Raw genomic sequence first — 17,988 nt, 5'->3', positions numbered from 1 at the left:
TTTTGGAGAAGGGCATGGCTGAGTTATTACATATGTTTGGTAGTTATTATTATATATTTTATCCTCTGAACAGAAAATGACTTGCCTTAAACAGATTAGTTTCCATCCTGATTAATATATATATATATATGTATATATATATGTATATATATATATATATATACATATATATATATATATGTATATTTTTTTTTTTTTTTAATTTCTTCTTAGAATACAAGGGCGCCTGGGTGGCTCAGTCTGCCTCTGGCTCAGGTCATGATCTCAGGGTCCTGGGATCAAGCCCCACATCAAGCTCTCTGCTCAGTGGGGAGTCTGCTTCTCCCTCTCCCTCTACTCTCCCTCTCTCTCTCGAATAAATAAATAAAATCTTTAAAAACATAAAATCTTAGAATACAGCTGCTCATTCATCTTTAAGCCACTCTACTGATGGCAAACTCGTGACTGCCTAGGCAGATCAGTGTGCATTGCTTGTTTTAGATTGGCCTTTTAACCAGAGAAACCTGCAAGCTAAGTATCAGGAGTCACAGCCTATCTAGCATAGGAAGAGAGTCTATGGCTTAAAGATCCAAGCTTATTTTATTCCTTGTTCCCAACTGTGTTGTAGTTATTTTGGGAACCAGTAAACTGGTCTCGGTTCATTCATCTAAAAACTGAGGGAGAAGCTTCCTTATAAGGATTTATGTCAGCAAATAAAGAATTAATAGTTACAGAGTATTTGGAGTTGCCCAGCTGAAGATTCTAGAGGAAAGAGAATGGTTGCTTTTGGTTTTCTTATCAAAACCTATGATAATGATCCCTCCAGAGCATTGGTAAATAGCAGTTTCAGAAAAACTACAATGCAGTCAAACCAGTAGAGACCAGTGGAAATGAGGAACTCAGAGTTCAAACATGATACAAAATTGCTTTGCAATCTAAAACAAGTAATTAAGTTTCCCTGTTTGTTAAGGAGATGATAGGAGCTGGCTCTGCATGTCAGAATATTGGAAAGAAACATAAAAAATAATTTGAATTCCTTAAAGAAAAATAATATTGAAATATAAAGAGCTCATTTAAGTTGCTTTAAAAAGACTTACAGCCCCCAGCAACAATGGAAGTTAAACATTTTACTTCAATAGGACTGATTATAAAATTCAGTGATTGGCTATTTTGATAGGATACATTGTTTCACTGGATCTTTTCCAAAGATTCTTACACATTTAAAAAATCCTTGCAGGAATCTCAGCTTGAAAATGGAAGTAGTCCCCTATTAACTGTTCCTGAATGTCTGCCTGCTCCTGGAAGTAGGGCACGGGTAATACTTAATACTGCAGGTGATGATGGGCTAGAGGGGCCCAGGAAAAAATTGTCATGGGTTTTTAAAATTGCACCCTTACATCATCAGCCATGTAACCGGAATTAATAGTTCTAGCAACCATCCACATAATGTCATTAGTGTTTTTCCATTCTAGATTGTCCCTGACTCATATGTTCAGTTTTCATATAATTTAAATTCCGAAACGACTTTTTTGAGAGACCATAAATTTGACATCACTAATGCTGAGAGCACCCTAGTCCGCAGACCCTTCAGTATTAGAGCCAGGATGTTCTCTGGATCTGCCCAGCTAGCCACCTTTTCCACACCTGCAGGTGTGGCCTGCTGCCCTACTTTTCTGATAGCCTGGGGTGGGGAGTTGGGGTGACAGAAGGATCACTGAGGGCAGAGTTGGGGCCTAGGACAGCCTCAGCCAGCTGGCAAGCTGGGCAGGAGCCCCAGGCTGCGGGCATGGAGATTTGAGTACTTAAGACATTACAGCCTTTGCTCTGGGGTTGTAAAGAATTCCTTTTCCTCATTCCATGTGGAGGTTTCAGAAGTTTTCTGTCATTGAGGCTAAAACTTAAGGGGCTACCTGAGCTTTTGCCTGCCCTTATGGAGAAATCAGTCCTCTAGAAACAGGAGATCCCTGGCTTACCTCAACTTCTCTGGTCTATAGAAGGTGACAGTTACAAGCCTGCCTCCCCCCAGGACCTTTGAGGCCTGAAACTGTTTACCAGCCAGGTTGTTTGGCTCCAGGAAGTAAGACACATGTACAAACAATTTGGGATGGATTCATACCTCTGGCCACAACCATCTCCATCTCCCCTCCCCCTCAAAATATGTGATTCTATTTAAAAAATGTGAATCGATTGTTAGCCTTTGAAATTTTGACCTTACAACAGTCTTGCTGGGAGAGTATGTTGGTATGTTCCAATCATGTTGGAGAGGGACTGCCTGTGTTGTTCTATTCTCCGATTCCTTCACGAGTCTGAAACCTAAGAGAGTTCATGGAGTATTTTTTCCTCTTATTTTTAAAGGAAAAAGAAATGTTGATTAAAATCAGGGAACCAGAAATTACCTAGGTCTTAGAGATCTGTGATGATGATGATGATGATGATGATTTTTAAAGATTTCATTTATCTACCTGAGAGAGAGAGAGAGAGAGCACAAGCAAGGGGCAGAGGGAGAGGGAGAAGCAGACTCCCCGCTGAGCAGGGAGCCCAGTGTGCTGAATCCAGGGACTCCAGGATCATGACCTGAGCTGAAGGCAGATGCCTAACTGACTGAGCCACCCCAGGCACCCTGAGATCTGTGATTATTTCGATTACGGTTGTTGTTTTGTTTTGTTTTTGGTAAGGCAGTGGGAGATTATAAAAGAAGAACAAATGGAAAGCTGAGGGAAGGGTAAAGGGCATAGAAGAGGGTCACAACACTGCCTTCTGTCAACCCCCCCCCCCCAAAGGAGTGTTTTAAGAGGCATGCATCCACACAGAGTTGATCGGGAAGGGCTGCCTCCTCAGCGTTTGTAGGGGAGTGGGCTGAGTTAGACCACCAGACTAAGAGTGAGCCTGGTAATTCCACAGAAGCACTCATGTGTAGTGTAGAGAATGGTTTCCTCTCCTGCCTGACTCACGGTGCCAAATACCTCAACCCCAGGCTTGGCCCCTTTCAAGCAGATGTTTTTTCCCACCGCACTGACCCACCTTACTGTTTTTACAAGCTGTCTTATCTACTAGTATTGAGTCACTATTCTGTTTGTCAGCATTATATTTATGCACCTATATCCTTCCCAGGAAGCTTCTGAATTCCCACCCCAGGAATAGAGTTCTTTCTTCCTCTGACTTAAGAAATGGAATGTTTATGATATGGACCACCTAAGCCAATAAGCGACTTCCAAATTACTCACTGTCATAACAAACATTTTTGATCTTTGGTGGTTTTTTTTTTTTTAAAGATTTTATTTATTTATTTGAGAGAGAGATAGTGAGAGAGAACATGACCAGGGAGGAGAGGGAGAAGCAGGCTACCTGCTGAGCAGGGAGCCGGATGTGGGACTCAGTCCCAGGACCCCAGGATCATGACCTGAGCCGAAGGCAGACACTTAACTGACTGAGCCACCCAGGGGCCCCCATTTTTGGATCTTTGTGAAAATCATCTCTCCTCATTCTTCCTTTTTCTTACAAAAAAAAATTTTTAACCAATTTTTTAAAATACATTTTTGTTCTTAATTCAACTTTTATTTTGAAATCTCATAAAGAATATTGTGATAACATTTGGTCATTTCCCACACCCAAGGGTGATGTTAAGCTCTTAAAAACACTAATATAAACCTGATCCTTGTTATTGGTCTTAATTACTTAAATTTAAAATACACTATTGTTATATAATCTTTAACTACTGATTGGCCCACTTAATATTTTACTATATGATTGATTGCAGGAAATCTTCACCGAACCAGCAGTGTTCCTGAGTATGTCTATAACCTACACTTGGTTGAAAATGACTTTGCTGTTGGGCGTTCGCCTGGTACTAAAACCTATGACATGCTAAAGGTAGGAAACCAAAGAATAACCCTAGTTATCAGATTACCATGAAAACATTTTTAAACTTCCATAGTTTTTTTTTAATTCTGCAGATCTTAGTTTTTTATTTTTATTTTTTTAAGTAAGCTGTATGTCTAACATGGGCTTGAACTCATGACCCTGAGATCGAGAGTCACATGCTCCACTGACTGAGCCAGCCAGGCGCCCCTTCTATAGATTATTTTTTAATTTTTACCTTTCCTAAATGTTGTTATTTCCTAAATGAATTATATGAGGATTGATTTTGTGTGGACACCAGGAAAAACTGGAGACTTTATTTTTAAAAAAATATTTATTTGAGAGAGAGAGAGAGCAAGCATGAGTAGGGGGAGGGTGGAAAGTGGGAGAAGCAGGCTCCCCTCTGAGCAAGGAGCCCGATGCGGGGCTCGATCCCAGGACACTGGGATCATGACCTGAGCGAAGGCAGATGCTTAACCGACTGAGCCACCCAGGCACCCCAAAACTGGGAACTTTAAATAGTATCAAATCCTAGTACAAATAACTAGCCAACCCTTTTTTTTTTTTTTTTTTTTTTTAAGAAAAGGGGCCAACTTCTTCATGTGATTCAGATAAATGGACACCTTATGTAATAGTCCTGGAGTCCTTGGTCTTTAACAAAGATGAAAACTGACTTATGCCTGGTTTAAACTTTGTTTCTCTGCAGACAGGTGCCACTGCCACTTACGAAAGTCGCTGGGGGAGAGGAACAGCACAGTACAGTTCACAGAAGTCAGTGGAAGAAAGATCCTTGAGGCAGCCTCTGAGGAGACTTGAGATTTCTCCAGACAGCAGCCCTGAGAGGCTTCATTACTCACACAGTGATTACCAGTATGGCCAGAGAAGCCAGGCTGGGCACACTCTGCGGCACCAAGACAGCAGGAGATCCACCCTCCTTCTGCCTCCTAGATATGCTCGCTCAGAAATCGTTGGTTTCAGTCACTCCGGGGGCATGAGCAGACATCGCCACTATGACACTTACCACAGACAGTACCAGTACGGGTCTGTGAACGACACCGTGTTTGACAATGCCTCTGTCAACCCAGTGGTGCTCACGTACCCCAGGCCTGGGACCAGTCACAGCATGGGAAACCTCTTGGAGAAGGAGAACTGTCTGACTTCAGGGCCTGCCCCTGGGCACATGCGGCCACTGGTGCCCCTGCAGACTGTCAGTCAGAACAGGGCTGCTCAGTCCTGGCATCAGAGCTCCTTCCGCAGCGCCCGCATGGTGAGGGAAGCCGGGCCCAGCGTCACCGTGGATGCAGGCGGGAGGAGGACACACATGACCGTTGGCCAAGTGGCAGCAGGTGGAAGTGGGAACCTGCTCTTGGAGAGAAGCACTTTCACCGACTCCCAGCTCGGGTGAGTCCCCTCGTCATCCACAGGACAGCCAGTGCCAGCACATTCTGTTCCCACAGCCCTGCAGTGTGAGCTGGCATTTCTGGGGCTGCCGAGAAAGGCTTCCAGAGATAAGTGGTTAAAACAATGACTTCTCGGGCAGCTGCCTAATTGACAGATTAGCCTATTTACCACAGGGACAGGGGCCAAGCTACCTGCCCCGATGGCAGCTTTGTGGGGAAATGTGACATTGAGTCCATCTGTTCCATATTAGATGCTGGCTGAAGGGATGGCCACCCCTTTGCTGTGTGAAAATCTGCTCTGAATGAGAGTTAACTCCAAAGTAGACCAAGAAATGGGTAATTGTGTGCATTTTCTCAATCACTCTTTGAAAAAAAGGAAGGAAAAAAGGAAAAAATGCTTATTGCTGGTGCTTAAAAGTGAGCTGGAGAGCTAAATAAGCAAAGGCAGCTTAATTTCTAGGTGTCTCTTTCCTTCCTTTGATACCTGATGCTTTTACTTGTTGATTCTAGCAGCAGTGATTTGGAGGGTATATTTTTGGCAATACTGAATAATTAAAATAACCAGATTTTTGAAGTCATTCTTCTGCCTCTTGTATTGACTTTCTGGATCAACCAGTCTGATCTTTGGAACCTAAGTCTTATTCAGGTTTAATGCTGAGTACAAATTTCATCTACAGAGGTAGTTACTAAGAGAAAAGATTGAGAAATTGATTATTAAATCAGTAACTCCTGAAATAATGATGTAGTATCATTATGGTAAAACATTAAATACATGATTTTTGTTTTTCTAAAGTTGCTTAATGGAAGTTGTCACCTCTCATCCCTTTAAGAGTAATTGTGCAGTATACGCATTGACTGGGCAAGCACTGGTGATAAAAGATGTTAGGACTCATCTAATCTTGAAGCAGGAAATTTTTAAAGATTTGTTTATTTGAGAGAGAGAGAGAACGTGAGCATGTGGGGGGTGGTTGAGTAGGGGCAGAGGGAGAGGGAGAGAGAGAATCTCAAGCAGACTTTCTGGTGAGCACAGAGCCTGTTTAGGGGTGGGGGGTGGGGCTCAACCTCACAACCCTGAGATCAGGACGTGAGCTGAAATCAAGAGTCAGATGCTTAACTGATTGTGCCACTGCGGCACCCCAGGAAATATTTTTTATAAAACAAAACTAAGCATGAGACTTCTAACATTTCTTATAGGATGCAGATCTTTGTCACTATGGACATACTTATAAAGAAGAAAATGCATGAGGTCATTATTTATGGAGGAAAAAGCTAATCAAGACCTTTAAATGGATAACTTAAAATTTATGAAATGCCTGCTATATTCTAGGATTTGTTCTTGGCACAATTTTCACGAAGTGATCTTAGCAGTTCTGATTTAACAGAACTCTCATGCCGTATCCTCTGACAGTTGGCATTCTTCTCTTCCTCCATCTCTGTGCCCCCATGCTTCTTGAGGCGCCCGGTCACTTCCCAGTCTCTCGTCACTCTGCTGCACTTTGGCTTCCATCCCCACCATTTCACGGAAGCCTCATCCGCACAGATGACCAATGACTGCCTTTTTGCTACATCCAAAGCAGACTCATATTCGGTCCTTTATTACCCAGCCTTTGGGCAGCATTTGACAGCCCTGTCTGTGAAGTTCTCTCTTCCCTCCGTTTCCAGGGCGTCAGCCTCTTCCGGTTTTCCAAGTCCTGCCCCTTCCAAGTCTGAAGTCATGCTTATCTTCAATGCTTCACGTTCCCACATCACCATATTTCAGCCTCCTCAGCAGGCCTTAAATTTTTACCCTTCTGTCCATCTCCATTGCGTGCATCTCTCTGCCTCTGGTCTTGCTTGCTCAGAACTGTTCTCTGACCGTGAGAATGATCTTCCCAAATCTGATTCTTTCTCTGCCTCGGTTTTTTTTTCTCTCTGCCTCAATTTTAACCTTTCCATAATTCCACCAAGTTTTCCTACTTTCTAGAAAACATGGCCAGTCCGCGTTTTCACCTCTGCTTATCACTCCAGTCCCACTCCCCTCCACCCTTTCTCATCCCCCACATGTCCCCTGCAAAAACAAACCACTCGGAACATCTTCACTTAATAGATATTCATTCATATATTTCCTTTTTCTCTGCCTTCTTCCTTCCTCCCGTCCTTTTTCCCATCTATCTGTATCTGTATCCGTCTGTCTCTGTCTGTCTCTTTTTCCCCTCAGTAGCTCTGGTTTTGCCTGGCTCCTCATGATTCTGGATGTGGCTCAGATCCTGCCTATTTCCTGATCACCCCCTTCGTAATCAAGGTGCCCTAGATAGCTGCACCGTGTGGGTGTCTCTGCCAAAATAATACATTGTGCTCATTCACTTCTTACGTCTCCTCCTCTAGACTTTGAACTTCTTGTGAGTGTCTTATCATCTTTATACTCTCAGTACCTTAAAACATTATGGGCACTAAATAAATGTATGGTGAGAGAATGAAAGAATTCTGTTGCTCAGATTCTAGAAGTATTAACTATGCTGTTTTGAGTTATTTTAATGGACAGGGCAGATTTTATTAGAATAATTAATCCTGTTTCAAAGAATAGAAGGAACACTTGGGGGTCAAGAAATTTAAAATAAAGGGTAAGAATTCTATTCTTGACAATTCCTGAAGTTGCCATTCTAGAGAGTTGCCATTCATAAAAATGAGCTCTTCTTGAAATTTTTGCTCTCTGTAAAAGGGGAAGGGACTCAGCAGTATTTCCTATAATGAGAAAAATAAGTCCTCAAGCTGGCGTCTGTGCCTGACGCCTGTGTCTATGGTGTCCTTGTCTCTTCCTTCCTGTGGTGTCCCCCATGGCAGTTCAGCTCCCTAGGCCACCTCCTGAGAGTCCTGGCTCTGGGACCTGTGTTCTCCTTTGCCCCGCATTCTCTCCCATTTCAAACCTATCCAGCCCATTTTTGGAATCTACTTTTTTTTTTTTTTATGTCCAGTGAAAGTCTCATGTGTAAAGAAGAGTTCTTTCATGTATGTGGAACATTCCTACAGAGTAGGTAGGTACAATTATAAACCTACATAGTAACATAAGGTACTAAACAATGGATCTTTTCTTTCTAAAAGAAGAATGGCCGGTCAGACAGTTACACTAAGGCAGCTGGAAGTCAAGGCATTGGAGTGAAAGAGAGTCAGTATCTGGTCTAAATCGGACTGATGAAAAAGGTTTAAGAAATTACCAAGTGAAACATTCCAGATCTGTTTTTCTGAAAATATGATTTTTGTACCTGTGGGGGACTGGTGGTTCAGCAAATGAGTATCAGGCTCTTGTAGCGTACCCAGCACTGCCAGAGATAGAAAATGGAATGGACTATAGAAGGTCTAAGACAGATCGGTGAAAAAAAGACACATCATTCAGTCGTAGGTTATGGGAATTCGGAGAACAAAAGAGCATTGTGCTCTGAGATTAGTAGATGGAGCCTATGGAAAGAGATCGGATCCCTAGTACCATTACCAGTCAAGCTCATGACATAGAGTGGCACAGAGCAGAAAAGATCTTCCATATCCTCTTAATTACTGATGTCTTTAGTTCTTTGATTCTTCAGGTATCTTTCAACTATATCTTTCTTTCCATTTCTATTTTTAATGGCCCAGTTCAAGGCTTTATTGCCTCAGCTAACAATCTTCTAGTTCCCTCAAAACGGTCTCTAGGAACACATACCCACGCCAGAGGCATATTCCCAAAGCAGTGCTTTCATCACACTTAAATCTTTGTGAAGTGGGGGAATTTGTGTTTCCTGAGCATCTGACAACACCCCGAAGCTTTCCATTCATCATCTCACATTGATTTGGCCCTCTGAGGTGTAGCCCTATTAATATATATAGTATCTGGGAACTAGCCTGGGGCAGGGCTGCGTTGTTAGTCAGCAGGAATGCTGGTTGCTGAAGGATTGCACACACAAAAAAGTACCATTTTTAATTTTTTTTCCTATATCATCTCCTGTTTTGGCCAAAGATATTTTACACTGGTTCCTCTTGCATTTTTCACTTATATTGACATCACTTTAACATTATCTAAAGTTGTTAAAAAGACTCAATTCTGGAGAATGTGTTCAGGCAGTCATGGGGCACAGGACCAACAACTCTTCCTGACTCTCCTCTCCCACCTCTCTCCGCCCCATCTCACAAGCCACATTTCCACAGGCTTCACGAAGTGTTTTGTGATTGAGTGGGGAGGGAAGTAGGAAGGAGGAAGGAAGAGAAAGGGAAGAGAGAGGGAAGGAGGGGAGGAATGCTGTGGGAGAATAGAGGAGGAAATTCAGAAAAGCTGTAGCTGGGGATAGGGACACAGGAAAGATCTCACAGAGCTGTTGATATTTGAATTGAGTCATGAAGAATGGATAAGAATGAGGTAGAATGATGGGCTTTCTAGAAAAATCAGAGCAGCTTGTGAGAAGGCACGCAGTGTTCAGAGAAGGATTAAAGCTCGTCGGGGCTGGAGGATGGGGTAGGCAGTCAGAGGAGGGAAGGGAGGGGGTGAGGATGGCAAGGAGATGGAGCCAGACTGGGGTCAGAATGTGTGCTGTGTTACAGAGTTGGGCTTCACAGACAGTAACAAGACAGAAAATCGACACCCTCACACCTGTAGCAGACCTTCTTGAAGAGGAAGTCTTCCTTTGGTTTGGGAATTTTTTTAATGATACAGTGAGGTAGCACTAGTTTGACCAGTAGTGGATGCAGAGCTCCTTTGTGAATCATGTTCAGGAAAATAAAGGATTAGAGTAATGGAATTATTTGTGGGTGTTACGGTGTTGGGAAATTCAAACTTTACTGAGTCATGTGTGACTTACGAAGTAGATTAAAGGCTTAATCTTTAAAAAAAAAAAACTGCATTGAACAGAAGGCTATTCGTATAAATGATCCTTCATCAGTTAAAACACCTATAGTGTTGGAAGGTAAACACTTAAAATTGCCACGAGATTGAGAGTGTTAGAGTTTTGATTTCTCTGTGAAGGCATTGGAGTCCATGCATGTAAAATATTTTCATCTCTTCTATTAATTTTTTAAAAATTTTTATTTATATATTTAAGAGAGAGGGAGGGCACAAGTGGGGGGTGGGGCAAAGGGAGAGGGAGAAGCAGACTCCCCGCTGATCCAGAAGCCCAACACGGGGCTCGATCCCAGGACCCTGAGATCATGACGGAGCTGAAGGCAGACGCTTAACTGCTTAATCGACTGAGCCACCCAGGCGCCCCTTCATCTCTTTTAAAAGCTGTGTTTATACTAAATAAAAGTGACTCAAATAGTAATAGCCTACATTTTTTACCCATTAAATTGACTCCTGAGGCACAACTTTAAAATATGAGATCATTATATAATCCTCAGTACAGATGCCAGAACTGTTCTGTTTCATTCTTAATACCCTTATATTCATGAGGTAACACTGGTATGTTTGAACATGTGTATCCGAAGCACTGGGTATTGGTTTTTAGTTATGAGTCCCATTACTCTTACCTCCTCACCTGTGTCACACCCACCCACACACAAACACACCATTCACAACACTGCACATACACGCACTCATCTCTGCACGTGTATTAGTGGGTTAGCCTGCTATAAGAGAATTTACATACCTCGAAGGTACTGTGGGTTAGGTTCCAGACAGCCACTGTAGAGGGAATATCATAGTAAAGTGGGTCAAATATGAATATTTTGTTTTCCCAGTGGACATAAAAGTTATGTTTACACTATAATATATTAAATATGCAATAGCATTATGTCTAAAAAAACAATGTACATATGTTAATTTAAAAATATTTTATTGCTAAAAATGCTAAGCATCGTCTGAGCTTTCAGAGAGTGGTCATCTTTTTCCTGGTGGACGGTCTTACCTCAATGTTCATGGCTGCTGACTGATGAGAGTGGTGGTTGCTGAAGGTTGGGGTGTGGCAATTTCTTGAAATAAGACAATGAAGTCTGCCCCATTGATTGACTTTTCCTTTCATGAATGGTTTCCCTTTAGCATGTAATGCTGTTTGATAGCATTTTACCCACTGAACTTCTTTCAGAATTGGAAGCAATCGTCCAAACCTTAGGGCTTCTTTATCAACTAAGTTGAAGTGATATTCTAACCCCTTTGTTGTCATTTCAACAATCCTCACAGCATCTTCACCAGGAGTAGATTCCATCTCAAGAAACCATTTTCTTTGCTCATCCATATGAAGCAACTCCTCTTCTATTAAAGTTTTATCATGAGATTGCAGCAGTTCGTCCCATCTTCAGGCTCCACTTCTTATTCTAGTTCTCTGGCTGTTTCCACCACATCTGCAGTTACTTCCTCTCCTGAAGTCCTGAACCCCTCAAAGTCATCTGTGAGGGTTGAAATCAACTTCTTCCAAACTTCTCTTAATGTTGATATTTTGACCTCTTCTTGTGAGTCAGGATGCTCTTTATTTTTTTAGTTTTATTTATTTACATAATCTCTACATCCAACGTGGGGCTCAAACTCATGATCCCGAGATCAAGAGTCACTTGCTCTTTCAACTGAGCCAGCCAGGCACCTTGAATCAGGAACGCTCTTATATGGCACCCAGAACAGTGAATCCTTTCTAGAAGTTTTTCAATTTACTTTGCCCAAATCCGTCAGAGGAATTACTATCTATGGAAGCTATAGCCTTGTGCAGTGTTTTTATGTATTTATTTTTTTGAGTGTATGTAGTTGACACACAATGTTACATTGGTTTCAGGTATACAACATATTGATGCAGCAAGTTTATACATTATGCTATGCTCATCACAAGTGTAGCTACCATCTGTTACCATACAATGCTGTTACAGTATCATTGACTATACTTATGCTGGGCCTTTTATTCCCGATTTATAAAAACTGTAGAACGCTTCACAAATTTGCATGTCATCCTTGTGCAGAGGCCATGCTAATCTTCTCTGTATGGTTCCAATTTTAGTATATGTACTGCCAAAGCGATGTATTTCTTAAATAGTAAGACTTGAAAGTCAAAATTACTCATTAATCCATGGGCTGCGGAATGGATATTGTGATAGTAAGCATAAAAACGTTAATCTTGTTGTATGCCTCCATCTGATTTCTAGGGTGACCAGGTGCATTGTCAATGAACAGTGATATTTTGAAAGGAATCTTTTTCTTCTGAGCAGTCGTCTCAACAGTCAGCTAAATATTCAGTAAACCATGTTGCAAACAAATGTGCTGTCCTTCAGGGTTTATTGTTACGTTGACAGAGCCCAGGCTAAGTAGATTTAGCATAATTCTTAAGGTCCCTAGGATTTTGGAGATGGTCAGTGAGGATTGGCTTCAACTTAGAGTCACCAGTTGCAATAACACCTAACAAAAGAGTCAGCCTGTTTCTTGAAGCCAGGCCTTGGCTTCTCCTCCCTAGCTATGAAAGTCCCAGACGGCATCTTCTAATATAAAGCTGCTTTGTCTACACTGAAAATCTGTTGTTTTGTGTAGCCACCTTCATTAATTATCTTAGCAAGATCTTCTGGATAACTTGCTGTGGCTTCTACAAAAGTACTTCACCTAGGGGCGCCTGGGTAGCTCAGTCGATTGAGCATCTGACTCTTGATTTTGGCTCAGGTCATGATCTCAGGGTCTGTGAGATCAAACCCTGTATCGTGCTCCATGCTGGGCGTGGAGTCTGCTTGAGATTCTCTCTCTCCCTCTTCTTCTCCCCCTCCAACTTGCATGCACTCTCTTTCCAATAAAAAATAAAACAAAATAGGGGCGCCTGGGTGGCTCAGTTGTTAAGCGTCTGCCTTCGGCTCAGGGCGTGATCCCGGAGTTCTGGGATCGAGCCCCACATCGGGCTCCCTGCTCTGCTGGGAGCCTGCTTCTTCCTCTCCCACTCCCCCTGCTTGTGTTCCCTCTCTCGCTGGCTGCCTCTTTCTTTGTCAAATAAATAAAATCTTTAAAAATAATAATAAAACAAAACAAAAAATTTAAAAATGTGTATCTTTAAAAGTGCTTCACCTTGAGGGATGCCTGAATGGAGCAGTTGGTTAAGCATCCAGCTCTTGGTTTCGGCTTAGTTCCTAATCTCCGGGTGGTGACATTGAGCCCCACTTAGGCTCTGCACTCAGTGAGGGGTCTGCTTAAGACTTTCTCTCCCTCTTCCTTTACCCTCCACCCTCCAGCGTGCACGCGCGTGCGTGCACTCGCACTCTCTCTCTCTCTCAAATAAATAATTTTTTTTTTAAAGTGCTTCACCTTGCACTTATCTGTTATGGAAATGGCTTCTTTCCTTAAACCTTATGAACCAACCTCTGCTAGCTTCACACTTCTGCAGCTTCCTCACCTCTCTCAGACTTCACAGAATTGAAGAGAGTCAGGGCCTTGCTGTGCTTTTGGCTTTGGCTTAAGGGAATGTTGTGGCTTGTTTGGTCTTTCCAGACCACTGAAACTTTCTCCATATCAGCAATAAGGTTGTTTCACTTTTTCTTTTTCTTTTTTTTAAGATTTTATTTATTACTAAGAGAGCAAGCTAGAGACCAAGCACGAGTGGGCAGCGAGGTGGGGGGGGGGGAGGAAAGGTGCAGAGAGCAAAGGAGAAGCGGACTCCCCATTGAAGTTCTTCAAGAACTTCTCCTTTGTGTTCATAATTTGGCCAACCGTTTGGTGCAAGAGACCTAGCCTTCAGCCTTTCTTGGCTTTCAACATGCCTTCCTCACTAAGCTTAATAATTTCTAGCTTTTGATTTAAAGTGAGAGACGTGCAACTTTCACTCAAGCACCTTGAGACCATTGTAGGGTTATTAACTGGCCTAATTTCAGCCTGTTTCTCAGGGAATATGGAGGCCCTAAGGAGAAGGAGACAGAACACACATTTATCAGTCAAGCTCACCATCTTATGTGTGTGTGGTTCATGGCGCCCCCCCAAATAAACACAATAGTAATATCAAAGATCATCGATCACAGATCACCATAGCAAAAATTTGAAATATTGTGAGAATTACCAAAATGTGACCCAGAGACAAGCTGTTGGGAAAAAAAGCGCCGATAGGCATGCTTGACACGGTGTTGCCACAACCTTCAAATTAGGCAATATTGCAAAGCATCGTGGAGCAAGGTACAGTAAAACGTGGTATGCCTGTATTCATTGTGCTTGTTAGCAAATACTGGAAAACACCCAGCCTAGCTATCTCTTTATTCTCCATTTCCAGGAATGAATCAGGTATAGCTCTCTTTGAAGCCAAAGTCCTAGGATACCTTTAAGGCGTGTGTTTAGCCACAGTTCTAAGATGTTGCCATCCTGAGTCTGCTTTCTCTGAGTCAGTGCTTAAGGAAAGCAGGAATGTGTTAACATCCACAGTGATAATCGGTTGCCTAACCTGGTTACCCTCCAGGCAGAAATAAAAGGGAAGAAAAAACCGGTTCGATGAGGCAGTTGGGAGTTATTGTTTTACAAGTGGCAATTTTATTTGTCCTCTATAGAGTATTCTCTCTTGTGTCAAACTGCATCAGATTTCATCATCACTATAAATGCCTGCAGTTAGTAAAGGACAAAAGTGTGCTACTAGATAGACCTAAACCAAATGTCATTGCAATGGCAAAGCAAATGGTAACAGAATGAGTATGAAATTGTTTTCTTTAAGAAAAAGCATATTATAATTATGTTTAATCGTCACCTTTCGTGATGGATTCTGTCACATCAGCATGACTTATTTGAACACAACAAATTCAATTTTTCTGGCTTTTACTGTTTACCTACTGTTATATTTATTAGAAAACTTTTTGAATGCTTATTTTAAAAACTCATTTCCAGGTGAAATAACAGATTCTGAGCAGCTTTGAGAAAAACTAATGATTATTGAAGGAAGATATTTCATCCACAGGTGTAACATTACCATGGCAGAAATAACTTTTAATTTCGAAGACCAAATTTATTTTAAATTATACTTATTGTGACTTTATTTATTTGTTTGTTTGTTTTTAAGTGGCTCCACTGATGGAGCCACCCAGGCACCCCATATTGTGCCTTTAAAGTGACCTTTTAATATGTGATTATCATACAACACATATTTATCTTAAACAGAGTTTGCCTTCTTTCTTTGGTATATATTATGATTCTGCTCAATTCAGTGACATTTTCAGAGGCTAGTCTGACCAGAGCTGGAATATTTCTACTGCTGGCTTCCTGTACCTTCTGATCTCAGGTGCTGATTTTTCTTTTGGGTGAAGAGAAGCCAAGGCTCAGATGTCCTAGGTGCTTTCAGATATTAGCCGAGTCATTTCTGGAGAATGAGGTTGGTAGGCAGGTTGGTAGGCAGGAGGGAGCAGGTTTGGAATTCTGCTGAATGTGTGACTGTCTGTCTAGGAATGCAGACATGGAGATGACTCTGGAGCGAGCAGTGAGTATGCTTGATGCCGACCACACACCGCCACCCAGGATTTCTGCTGCAGCTACTTTCATACAGCACGAGTGCTTCCAGAAGTCTGAAGCGCGGAAAAGGGTGAGTGTCATCCTAAGTCCAGTTTAAAATGATCATGTTTTCACCTCTGTTATGGTGGCCATGCAAACTGCAAGCAATAATTTATTTAAATTTTAAAAAATCTTTATTGAGTTATTTGTCAGTTATAGGTCAATTTTAAATAACAAATTAATAAAATAAGTAAAAGTCTTGAGACTTCTTTTAGAAGATTTTATTTATTTATTTGAGAGAGAGAGAGCGCACGTGCATGCGAGTGAGGGGAGGAACAGAGGGAGAGGGAAGGAGAACGAATCTCAAGCAGACTCCACACTGAGCGTGGAGCCTCTTGTGGGGCTCAATTTCACGACGCTGAGATCATGACCTGAGCCGAAATCAGGAGCCAAACGCTTAACTGACTGAGCCACCCAGGCATCCTGGCCTAAGTGTTCTATAGGACAGAACCCACCAAAATGGAATCAATAGGTCACTTTATGTTTGTTGGAAAAGTGGTACATTTGTGCAGGAAAAAAATCGTAGTTCAAAAAGGTATGTAGTGAAAACTGTTTCCCTTCCACACCAAATCTCGGCCTACCCCCCATCTCCCTCTTTCCTTCTCTCTCACTCTTCTGTCCTCTCTCTTTCTCCCTCCCTCCTTCTCTCCCTATCTCTCTTTCTCATCAATTTTTGGGTCTCTTTCCAGAGATATTCTGTGCATATAGAAACAATTATTGGATGGGTTGGTACTGGTATCATTTTTTGTTTAAAACAAAATTGCAGATGGTGGCAGATTATGTATAGCACCCCACACTTTGTTTTCCTTTAACCCTGTATCTGGGAAATGTTTGGTATATATTAGTCCTACTTCATTCTTTTAAAATTGCTACATAGATTTCTGTTGTATAAATGTACCAGTTTTGTTTGCTCGTTTTTTAACATCTTTATTAAGGGCCATTTAAGTTTTGCCATGTTTTGACATCATGAAATCATCACAATGAAGATAATGAATATATTCATTACCTTCACAGTTTCCTTGTGCCCCTTCGTAATCCATACATCTGACCCCTCTCCAACCCTCTTCTAGTCCCCAGGTAACCAATGATCGGCTTTCTGTTACTATAGATTATATTGAATTTACTAGAGTTTTACATAAATTATATAGTATATATGCTTTTCCTCTGGATTCTTTTACTGAGCTTTAATCTTTTGAGATTCATCCATGTCGTGTGTATCAAAAGTGTGTGTGTGTGTGTGTGTGTGTGTGTGTGAGTATAGTTGACTAGTATTTCCTTGTATGGACACACCTTAATTTGTTTATTCACTCACCCATTGGTGGACATTTGAGTTTTGGCTATTACAAATAAAACTGCTATGAACATACGTGTACAAACATATGTATTCATTTCTGTCGGGTAAATAAGTACGTAGGAGTGGAATGCCTGGATGATATGGTAGTTGTATGTTCGACTTTTTAGGAAACTGCCAAACTATTTACAAAATAGCTGTGCCATTTTACATTCCCACCTGCAATGTATGAGACTTCTAGTTCCTCCACATCCTAATATTTGATCAATCTTAATTTTAGCCTGCTGGTTTGTAGTAGTAGTTTATTGTGTTTTAACTTAGATTTCCAAAGGACTAATGATGTTGAACATCTTTTCACATGCTTTTTGCCATCCATATGTATTCTTTACTGAAATGTGTGTTCAAATCTTTTGCCCATTTTTTCCTTTTTAAAAAAATACTTTTAAAGATTTTATTTATTTATTTGAGAGCGAGAGAACACACAAGCAAGGGGGAGGAGCCGAGGCAGAGGGAGAAGCAGGCTCCCCACTGAGCAGGGAGCACCCCGGAATCATGACCTGAGCCGAAGGCAGACACTTAACTAAGCCACCCAGACGCCCTTAAAAATAATTTTAAATTCCATTTAGTTAGCATACAATGTAACATTAGTTTCAGGTGTACAAAACAGTGGTTCAACACTTCCATACAACAGCTGGTACTCATCACAAGTGCATTCCTTCATTCCCATCACCTATTTAACCTGTCCACCCACCCGCCTCCCCTCTGGTAACCATCAGTTTGTTCTCTATAGTTAAGTGTCTGTTTCTTGGTTTGCCTCTCTTTCTCTCTTTTTCCCCCTATGCTCGTTTGTTTTGTTTCTTAAATTGCACATGTGAGTGAAATCATATGGTATTTGTCTCTCTCTGACTGACTTATTTTGCTTGGCATAATACTCTCTAGTTCCATCCATGTCATTGCAAATGGCAAGATTTCATTCTTTTTTTATGGCCAAGTAATATTTCATTGTGTGTATACCATCTCTTCTTTATCCATTCATCAGTCAGTGGACACTT

The 17,988-nt window shown here is 41.5% G+C and overlaps 1 protein-coding gene and 1 non-coding gene across 2 annotated transcripts in view; one reads left to right on the top strand and one right to left on the bottom strand.

The window, feature by feature from the left end:
* Nucleotides 1-17,988, top strand: part of PKP2 (plakophilin 2) — an 89,810-nt gene that overhangs the window by 9,723 nt on the left and 62,099 nt on the right. Inside the window, exons 2-4 of the mRNA XM_040642332.1 lie at nucleotides 3,737-3,849; nucleotides 4,544-5,238; nucleotides 15,541-15,676. Of these exons, the coding sequence (XP_040498266.1) occupies nucleotides 3,737-3,849; nucleotides 4,544-5,238; nucleotides 15,541-15,676 (944 nt within the window). The remainder of the gene's footprint in view (nucleotides 1-3,736; nucleotides 3,850-4,543; nucleotides 5,239-15,540; nucleotides 15,677-17,988) is intronic.
* Nucleotides 12,072-12,179, bottom strand: LOC121105455. The gene has a single exon (XR_005837984.1). It is a non-coding gene; the product is annotated as a U6 spliceosomal RNA (small nuclear RNA).

This window comes from Ursus maritimus, unplaced genomic scaffold (genome assembly GCF_017311325.1).
Source record: "Ursus maritimus isolate PB19 unplaced genomic scaffold, ASM1731132v1 scaffold_26, whole genome shotgun sequence".
In the NCBI taxonomy this organism is placed as follows: domain Eukaryota; kingdom Metazoa; phylum Chordata; class Mammalia; order Carnivora; family Ursidae; genus Ursus; species Ursus maritimus.
This window is presented reverse-complemented; position numbering and strand designations above follow the sequence as displayed.